The sequence below is a fragment of the Mus pahari genome, chromosome 2, assembly GCF_900095145.1.
Source record: "Mus pahari chromosome 2, PAHARI_EIJ_v1.1, whole genome shotgun sequence".
Lineage (NCBI taxonomy): Eukaryota > Metazoa > Chordata > Mammalia > Rodentia > Muridae > Mus > Mus pahari.
Genome location: NC_034591.1, coordinates 48,652,919 through 48,663,258, shown reverse-complemented (window position 1 = coordinate 48,663,258; position 10,340 = coordinate 48,652,919). Strand labels below are relative to the sequence as shown.

The window sequence follows — 10,340 nt, the reverse complement described above, 5'->3', positions numbered from 1 at the left end:
GAAGAGCAGTCGGGTGCTCTTACCCACTGAGCCATCTCACCAGCCCAGGATATTTCTAACTCAAGTGTCACTTACACTCTGTTATGATATAGGGCTCCTTTTGCCCTGGATCCCCTTTTTCTGAACCATAGCTTGGATTTACACATTGAAATTTCATAACGGGTTCTCCCATATCCAAGGACTTCAGGCCCATTGATAAGTCCTCATTGCTGTCCCTCTGCACCCTGGCCATCCTGGCAAGGCTGGGCTAGGAATGACCAGTGCCTGGGCTATCCAGTTGTTAAACATTTCCAGTGGTACTGCTGCAGAGTATCAGCCCTCCCCAATGCTGGAGTTGGGGGTAGGGAGAAGGATACAGACAAACCATTAAACAGGCTGCAGCTCCCAGCATCCAGAGTTGATTCCTCAGCCCTTTGATCTGGGCAGCTGGTGGATAATCAAACCTGGCTTCTCCTGGTCCTGGCTTATCGTTTCCCAGCCCCCTCCTCAGCCAGCCCTTCCTCCCCGGCAATTACTCATGCTGACATCCCATCTTTTCTCTCACTCCTGAGGTCAAGGGCCACAAGGACAGGGTGGAGGGGGTGGCCAGCTCAGGATCCATCTCCTGAGGATATAGGGAACTCAGGACCGCTGTCTTTTAGGGGAAACTCTGAGGAGTTTCTGAGGAGGCTACAAATGGAGAGGCAAGAGATGAGGACAAGTGGTGCCTCCAGAGGCAGAAGCTAGGCTGCTCTCCTCCTGCCTCCATCCACCCTGGGCCCAGTGGGGCTCTCTGGACAAACTCTGGTCCATAGGAACGCTGTTCCGAATCGAGAAGTCTGTCTCTGAAGCCTGAGGTGTCTCGTGTGCTTTGCCTATGTTCTCTCCTGGATTTTATAATTGCTGACGTTTGCTCTATTGGCTATCCTGCTTGGGGGTGGGGGGCACAGATGAGAAATGGGGTTTCATACGGCCCCTGAGTAAGAAGTGGACATGGTCTCTGAGAGCACGTGTCTGTATGGTAAGCGCAGAGAAGAGTCTGAGGAGCCATAGGTGTGGACAGACATGGGCCAAAGGAAACCAAGGGAACCCAGTAACTTAGTAGCAGTAGGTTAGACCAGAATGTCAAAGGCGGGGCAGGGAAATGAGAAGAGGGGTGTATTAGCTTGATGCACTGACTCCAGGCTTCCTGTTTCCCAACTGAATGGCCACTGGGGAGAGGGTAGCATAATACTATGTTAGTGTCCTTCAAACAGCACAGACTGAATGGGACAAGAGATTGATGCTCACTCCGTGGATTCACTGTTGTCTTTCTAAACACATTTCAGATGTGCTAAGGGCTCTCCACACAGACCATAGTCTCCACCAGACTTAAGCTGTTAAACTAAGCACTAACCTATGGGGCTGGAGACAAGACTCAGTGGCTAAAAGCACACACTGCTCTTATAAAGGAGCCAGGTTGATTCCCAGTACCCAGACTGGATAGCTCACAACTGTCCATAACTCCAGCTCCAGGACGTGCAACGCCCTCTTCTGGCCTTTGTGGGCACATCACTCACTTGTAAATACCCAACACACAGAATTACCAATAAAATAGAGCTTTAAAAAAGAACTAATTTGAGGTCAGAGCTGATCACACACAAACAAGATAATTGATCCCAGATGAACATTAGCCAGTTACGATACTGGCTAGAATTATATATTGAATGATTTTTTTTTCCATACCAGGAACACACCTCATTTATCTTCACGACTGTTCTGGGTAATAGGTATTCTCGCCCAGTTCAGATTTGAGGAACGTAACATAGTGGGAACCAAAGTGCATGCTGCCACTTGTAGCTGTCAGGAAGCTCTGCATTTAAGTCTCTGTTGTCACCCCCACACCTTTTCTAGTTGTCCAGTTCTTCCCTTCTGTCTCTTGAGCTGTTTGGGACTTCACTACATTTTCTTCTGCAGATTTTTGCTGTCAGCATGAGAGAGAACAACCTGGGATGGGTTGTTATCCATCTGGGGGATAGCTGGGGCATGGGCAGGCCATTGGAGCAAGAGTGTAATCATCAGAAGTCCTTACTCCCCGGCACACACCTAACTCCTGGCCTCCTCCCCATCCCCGTGTGGCCGTCTCTATCCTTCATTACCACCTTGTCTTCCTCCTTTTTGTTGTTGTTGTTGTTGTTGTTTGGTTTTTTGTTTTTTTGTTTTTTTGCTTTGCCTTCAGCTGTAGTCCTGCTGAAACTTGGAGGTGCAGGAAGAGATAAACTTGTAGCACAGTCCTTTCTGTTTGGCCATAGGGGGGTCTTGAGTCTAACCTTTTTAGAGCTCCTCTTGCTCCAGGAGAGCAGAACCAAGGGTCTTAATCCCTTCTAGTCTCGACAGACTTCCCTTTCCACAAGAGATGTGGGACATGTTGGGGCATAGGATGAGGCCAGAGCCTCAGTTAGCAGACTCCAGCACACCTGAGGGCTTCACTTATCTAGATAGCACGCTGCTCCACCGCGATTCCCTCTAATTGTTCCAGGGGAGAGACTACAATGTGAGACCCTGTCTCATAAAACCAACAAAAGAAACAACAAAAACAGCCCTAGACTAATGGTTTTGTAGGTGAGTCAGGATGGGGGAGCGACTGCCAGTCATTGGTTGAGCATTGGGGTGTAGCCTGTAGGAAGCACACTGAATAAAATGAGTTCTCCTTAGAACGCTAGGGCAGGAGACTCACCCCTTTTCCTGCTCTGTGTGTGCGTGCGTTGTTCATGCATGTTCTGTGAATAGGGACAAGAGAGTATTGAAAAGGGACTCGTGAAGGTCTCTTCTAGCCCTAGACGAGGTTTGGAGTCAGATGTGCATGAGTGCATGCATGTGTGTTGGGAGAGAGAAGAGAAGCATATTAGTATTAATAGGACAGGTTATTGTGGGAAAGGGATTCGGATTGGTTCTCAGGTCTGGGTCCTGGTGCTCTGACTATTTGTGACCTTGGGCAAGTCCTTCTGCAGAACCTCAGTTTCTTCTTCTGATAAAAAGAGGGGTTCGTGTATTCAATGGAACTACTCAGTGCCTTCCATATGCCACAAATCACTTAAGCATGGAGTTTCATACGTGTGCAAAGGGAACAAAAAACGTTATTCTCATAGAACGTCTTTTCTGGTGTGGGATTTGGACTGTCAGGGGGCATCCACACACTTCCTTCCAGTTTTAAAGTCCTGTAACTTAAGAAAACCTCTCCCCCAACCTGATAAAATCAAGGAATGATTGAGGGTGTGTGTGGAATGAAAAGTGGACAGATGGGAGGAGGGTGGTCGCTGAAAGCTTCAGCCTGGAAGATGGGGTTCTGGGAGGAGAAGGGGGGAGAAGAAAAATCAGCTCTTAGAAGGAATTCAGATTTCTAGCTGAGGACTGGGAAGGCGGGGGGTTGGGGAGGAAGTCCTGCTAATGGCTCCAGCCAAACGCTTTCTGTCCACAGACCCCACTGTCTCCACTTCTGGCCCAGATGAACTCTCTCCTGCCAGCTTCGGAAATCCTTCAGCACAGCCTGGATGTGAGCCAGGCTCTTGTAGTGAGCCAGAGTTGCCAGATGACTTAGGGCAGCCGCCTGCCTCCCCGCTGCCTCTCTTCTTCTTGACCCTGGAGGCCGACTGGGCAGAGGCTAGGGCTCGCTGGGGTCTGGCCTGGGAAGCCCATGTATATGGAGCAGGAGCGCTCTTTGGCTTGGTGGCCCTGCTGGCTCTGTTGGCTCTGGCCCTCTTGCCCTGGCGCTGTCCGCCGGGCGCCCCCTGCCTGGCGTTGCTGGATCTGCTGCTGCTCTCGGCGGGGACCACGCGGGCCTTCCCGCTCTTCTACGACGCCTACGGGCATCGAGATAGGCTGCCGACCCTCGTCTGGATGCTGCTGCAGGACCTTCCGCTGCCCTGCCTAGCTGCAGGTCTGGGGCTGGCTTGCTTGCTGCTGGCGCGACCGCGCACTCCGAGGTGCCCCGCCGGCTTAGCGGCGCTCCTGCTGCTAGGACTGGGGTTGGCGGCAGCGGCCGCCCTAGGGAGCGCCGTGCACCGCCCGCTGCGGCCGCTGCGGCTCGCCTCCCGTGGGCTGCACGCCTTCCTCGCTGCTTTCCTGTCGGGGCTCCTGCTGGCACTCTCTTGTTGGGGCGGCCGGCGGCGGAGGGCCGGAGCACCCTTGGGAGGGTCTGGCTTTAAGGGTGCTACCCCTGTCCCGCAAGTGCGCAGCCCCTTCGCCCCGCGGGAGTCCTGGAGGCGAGCGGCTCGCACAGCCCCGGTGGCCGGGACCTTTGGGCTGCTGAGCGGAGCCCTGCAGGGCTACGAGGTGCTTCACGCCCTGGGCTACGGAGGCCAAGCAGGCTTGGAGGGGCCCTGGCCCTGGTGGGCTTTCCAGCTAGGTCTTCGTCTGGGCGAGGTGGGCGTCGCGCTCCCGTTAGCGCTGCTTGGTCTCTACCCAGCGCTCTGCAGCCCCCGTGTGCCGCGGCGCTGCTGGGCCAAGCTCTTCCGATTGTCTCCGGGACACGCTGCTCCGTTGCTCCCAGGAGGCTGGGTCCCCGGAATCCGGGACAAGGAGCCCCTGGGTAGCGCGATCGCGCGTGGGGACGCGGAGCTGCTGCAGCTATGCGCCCTAGCAGGCCCAGGTCCCGATCTCCTTCTCCAAGGTGGTGGCTGCCGGAGCTTCGAAGGTGCTGGGGCCAACCCAACGCAGTCAACAGCCTCCTCCCCTAGCAGCGATTGCACGGTGGACTTCCGCCCGCCCTCACCCATCAACCTGCGGCGCAGCATCGAGGAAGCCCTCTGCAGCGAGGCGCTGCTGGCTCCTGGCCTCTTTCAGGGCCCTGCCTTTGGGGAAGTCCTGCCTGGGCTCGATCTCTACCGCACCATCTCATTGGGGAACAAGACAGGGGCAGGACCCAGTGAGAAGTCCGAGAAGGTCCCTGGATCCCCAGCACCTCCTGAGCTCCCCTCTCCCGGGGCCTGGCCTCCCGGCAGCAGCGCCTCATCTGGATCTCTGTGTGGACTCTCACGGGACAGCTCATCCATGCTTCTGTGTTCCAGCCCCGACAGGCCCCCTCGCTGTCCGTTAGTCTGCGTCCTCAGTCCCCCGCGACCCTCAGAAAGCAGCCCCAGCCTCCCAGCCTCAGGATCCTACCAGGCCCTATCCCCACCCTCCTGTGACTCCCCGGAACATGCTTCTGAACTGCAGGCTGAGGAGGCATTGCTGCAAGAGCAATTCCTGGATGCCTGTCGACAGATTGATGAGCTGAGCATGGGCAGCGACACCATAGACCTATGAAGAGGCGGCTGTCTCACAGCCGAGCCGTTGGCCCGCCCTTCTGACATCTGATCCGCTCAAGACCTCCTCACTGTAATAATTCTCCAATTCTGCCTGGTACAGATGACTCTCTCTGATTCTTTCCCATCCAGGGGTGGGTGGGTTAACAACCAGGCTCTATGCATTTGGAATCAGTGCCAACTTCTCTGGAGCCGTGGGGTGCTAATGCCCCTAGCTGCAACTTTAGGGTGGCAGGGTTCTAACTTTCCTTGGCTATCACCAGCAATAAAGCTCCAAGGTGCTCCAGTCCTGACCACCATGGCCCCTTACCCTGGTGCTGAGTGAGACAGCTATCTTCAAAGGGCCTAGTTCCTTGTCTGGGCTTCATACCCACCTCTGCCATCATCTCTTCATGGAACCGTTCCCTAAGGATGGAGCTGTGGCCCAAGAGATCTTATCGCAGCTGGGTGGGAAATGAGCGTTTTTAGAGTCAAAGTACCAATAAAATATTTTCAGAGGAGAATGTTCTGACCTTCTTGGAAAAGCTTAAAGGGGGGGGGCTACAACCTCAGCAATCCACCAGAGGTAGAAATGGTCTGCCTCAGACTCCCAGGGACCTTCACACGAAGGACTCTTCTGCTGAATGAGTCCTGAGACAAGCCCCTGGAAGCTGCCCATCTGACTGCCTGGCAAATGTCTTTTCCTGGAGGGGACAGGGTCTCGAAAGGTGGAGGGCAGAGACTCTTTAGCACTTGGCAAAATGCCTTTGTCCACAGGAGCACTGCATCAGATCTTGGGAGATAGCTTCCTAGGAGCCAGGTAATAATAAAGATCTTCATGGAAATGTGGGCACACTTATTAAAGGTCCTGATTGCTTCCGTCGGGCCAGCCAACAACCTGTCTGCCAAGTTCCCCTAAGAATTTGCAAAGAGGAAGCTGCCTTTTCTCATCAACAGGGAGTCTTTGAGGCTGGACTTACAAGGACCTCATCCCCCTTTCCCACAGAGCTCTCATCTCTGACCCTCAGTAGACAAAAATCTGTCTTCGCTGCCCACCTCTTGCCCTAGCCCCAGCTCAGTTCTCAAAGAAAGATCACCCTGCAGGGACCCATGAGCACATCCAGCCACCAGCTACAGAGTATCTGCTCCTTTCCTGAAGCATTTAGCCTCCAGTTACATATACTCTGCATTTGTCACCTGGCTAAAATGTAATGAATGGTTTATGGCGGCAGGGTCTTGGATCAGGTTTGAAAATGAAAAGCTGGCAGTGTTTGGTGGATGTCCTGCATATCGCAGAGAGACCTGGAGAGGCGTACACATCAGGATCAAAGTGGAAAAAAAAAACCCAGGAAGCTTCGTGATCACACACAAACACACACACACACACACACACACACACACACACACACACACACACAATCACACATGCACCAAACTTGGATCACCAGCTGATGGGGTTTGGAGAAAGGAGCCAAGAAGTCAAAAGAGATGCAGAAAGGGAGGTAGGGAGGGGCTGAGGCTCTGTCTTGATTGGAGACAGCATCCAGGGCTTCAAGACCTCAGAGGGAGGAGGGAAGCCAAGACTGTCTAAGGGAGGGTAAGGGTCCTGGTGAAGAGAAATGTGAGGCAGTGGTGCAGGTGAGGCTAAGGGATGGACCTGGAGTGGTCCTGACCGTGTCTCTCCTCCATCACCTGGCTCAGTGTGGCTCAGAAATTCTTGCTGCATCCTCCCTCTGGGCTGAGGCCCAGAGAACTGCCAGCTTCCTAATTACAGGCATTTTTCACCAGTGTCATAGTGGCTGCAGTGGGCCCGGCATTGGCACTGCATTGTGTCATGCAAGGGATGCTTGCTGCTCTGGGAAATTGTCTCCTTCTTACCCCATTGCCCCTCCCAGCTGCCTCTCCTCTGCTTCCGATTGCACCCGGTCCCTCTGTCATCCCTTCCTCACACCCATCCTCTCCAGCTGCTCGGTCTTGCGCATCCTCTGATTGGCTTCGTGTACTCCTCTCCCCTGATCACAGCAGTCCAAATCTGGAGCCTCCCCATTCAGACTGTCTCTGTTCATCTCTCACAGACACTTGTTTTTTTCTTGTCTCAAAGCTCTGAATGCAGTTGATGAGAAAGGAGGCCAGAGGAACATTTCTCAGTACTCACCAGATCTGACACTTTGTTGATTTTTCTTTATAAGAATTACTCCCAGTTAAAACCTTTGTTTTTTTGTTTTTGTTTTTGTTTTGTTTTTTAAACTTCAGAGAACCTGAGCTTCTGGCACCCACCTTGAGCTACTCATAATCACCATCAACTTCAAACCAAGGTGATCTGATGATCTCTTTTGTCCTTCATGTACACATCTCTCATGCACACACACACACTCCTACAAATAAAAATGAAAATAAATCTTAAAAACAAAAACAAACAAACAAAAACAAACAAACAAAAACCCAAAACCCAACAGATCCCTGGGCTGGAGAAATGGCTCAGCAGTTAAGAGCGCTGAAGGCTCTTCCAGAGGTCCTGAGTTCAATTCCCAGCAACCACATGGTGGCTCACAACCATCTGTAATGGGATCTGATGTGTGTCTTCTGGTGTGTCAGAGGACAGCTACAGTGTACTCACATACATGAAATAAATAAAATCTTTTTAAAAATTAAAAAAAAAAAACCCTAGCTCTTTCACACACAAAGAAGTCAAGACTTCAGTTAGCTGCACATTTTATCTTGTGCCTTATTTCTTACCCAAAGCAGGCTTCTCAGAAGGAATAGAGTTAGATCCTAATGCATACATCCTACAGTTTCAATATTGGTACTTGGAGGGTCAGAACGATAAACTTTCATTCATTCATGAATTAATCCACTCTCTTAAAATTACATGTTCAAGGATCAAAATGTATCAGGTGATGAGAATAAAAAGGCAGAGAAGGAAACAAACCAGAAATATTTGATATGCAGAGGAAAGGCAAGCACTACTAGAAGAGTCATTCTAGCACAAGCAATTATAACAGCTGTGGGAAGTGGGGAGAGTAAGAACTATCAAATCTTACAGAAGGCCCAGCCTGTGGGGAGAGTGAGGAGTGGATCCAGAGGGAAAGCCTGACTTAGAACATCCCAGGCTTCTCTTCCTTCCTTCCCAGGCTTCACTACAGTGATGGATGAGGGATAGGTCTGCCGTTTATTTCCCCTGGAAGCCACCTTGCAGGGTTTCATGATTCCTGCTATTTAATAAAGAACACCGCGTGAGTCCTGAGTAGATGGATGAGCAAATATTCTTGGCTGAAGAACCATATGCCCTTCCTGATATGCATGACTAGAAGGGGATGAGGCAGGAGACAGATGGGGGATCCACATCTGAATAAAGGGGAAGATGGGAAGGCTCAGTTTTCCTGTGTATTCTGAGGTACACAGAACCCCGACTATGGGTATTTGCTGCCCCCTGATGGACATAGGGAAACAGTTTAGTCTTTGTCACTTAAGGAAAAATTGGACTTAGGGTATTTAGAACGTGAGTGTTTTTTGTTGTTTTTTTTTGTTTGTTTGTTTGGTTGGTTTTTTGTTTTTGTTTTTTGTTTTTTGAGGGTAGAGGAGGATTACAAATGGATATTAAATTCTTTCCCCTTTATCTACCGTAGCTATGACTAGGTCCCTCAATACAAGTTTGTATTTGAGGATAGAATTTGATTCTTGGTTGTTGTTGTTTTTTCGAGACAGGGTTTCTCTGTGTAGCCCTGTCTGTCCTGGAACTCACTCTGTAGACCATGATGGCCTCGAACTCAGAGATCCACCTGTCTCTGCCTTCCAAGTGCTGGGATTAAAGGCGTGCACCACCACTGCCCGGCCTAGAATTTGATTCTTAAGGAAGAGGATGTGGAATTCCAAACCAATTTTGTGTAAAAGATTCTACTTCTTTTGCCCATTTTACTTTTTATTTAAGATAGGATTGACTTTATGGTAGCCTTGGCAATCTATTTTGTATTTCAGTGCCTTTTCTTCTGATTTATCTATTTAAAATATAACTGTGGTAGGGGTTCTTTTTCCAAAAGCACATATTATTTGAAGCCTACTAGGACTTCATAAATTTCATGCTTAGCACATTCCTCCTGCCACTACTACCTACACGTCGTCCGTCCATCCATCCATTCGTCCACCCATCCATTATATTGAATATGGATAACTCTTGGGAATTTTCACTGTACCTTTCATCCTTTGTGGTGTTTTTTTACCTACCGAGCTGTTGTAACTTAAAAGTAAAGACTTTAAAAGTGCCTAGGGTACTTTTTGCAGCTAGGCATTCTGCAAGCACAACAGTTTTCCATGTGAGACAGACAGTGAAGCCCACTGAGTGTTAAGCACTGTGGGTAGCCTCGAGTCTGTCTGATAAACAGACATGAATGAAGATCTTCTGCCTCTGGGCAGCAGTGTGTCCTAGGTCTGTGCATATAGCTGGGTGTTATGTTTGGCTTAGGTGTGCTCTGAGGTGATCTTGCAGAGATTTTATAAGATTTTAAAAATAAATGTCTGTCTCTCACTCCAGACTCTATTTTACACGAAGGAAGGAACCCTGTCTTTTTTTGGGCAACGAATTTTACTCCTAATATATAAGTAGGAGCTCAATAAATAAGAATTGAAAATATGATTTCATACGTAGTATTTGTTCTATGGGGATTTTAGTAGATACAATTTGTCTCTGAGGCCAAGTGACAGTTTGTCTCATGTTTTCTGAGGACATGTGACTAGTTCAAATTATGTGTTACATGCTTGTGTCTATGACGTTTTGCATATGTAATTTTTTTCCCCGCGTGATATGTGGCAACTCTTCAGAAAAAGCTTATTGAACACCCACTCTGTGTCAGATGAGGGCAGGCTTAGGGGGAAAATGACTTCTGCCTGCTTTGGTGAATTTGGGGTCGAGTTCCTAAATGAAAGATTTTAAGAGAGTTTTAAGCTGTTGATGTCAAATTTCCCCCAGTGGCGGGGGCGGTGCTGGGACTACACAGAGACCGTCGCTCAAGAAGCTCCGCCCCCAGGACGTCATTTTTCTTTTTCTTTCCGGAACTATTCCTTCCAGTCTGCGTTTCCTCCCGGACTCTTTTGAGCAACGAGTAC

The 10,340-nt window shown here is 50.1% G+C and overlaps 1 protein-coding gene across 1 annotated transcript in view; it reads left to right on the top strand.

Moving 5' to 3' along the window:
* Prrt4 (proline rich transmembrane protein 4) overlaps positions 1 to 5,761 on the top strand; it is a 10,427-nt gene extending 4,666 nt beyond the window's left edge. The window contains exon 5 of the mRNA XM_029535178.1: positions 3,437 to 5,761. Within this exon, the coding sequence (XP_029391038.1) occupies positions 3,437 to 5,262 (1,826 nt within the window). The 3' untranslated portion in view covers positions 5,263 to 5,761. The remainder of the gene's footprint in view (positions 1 to 3,436) is intronic.
* Positions 5,762 to 10,340: the final 4,579 nt, after the last annotated feature.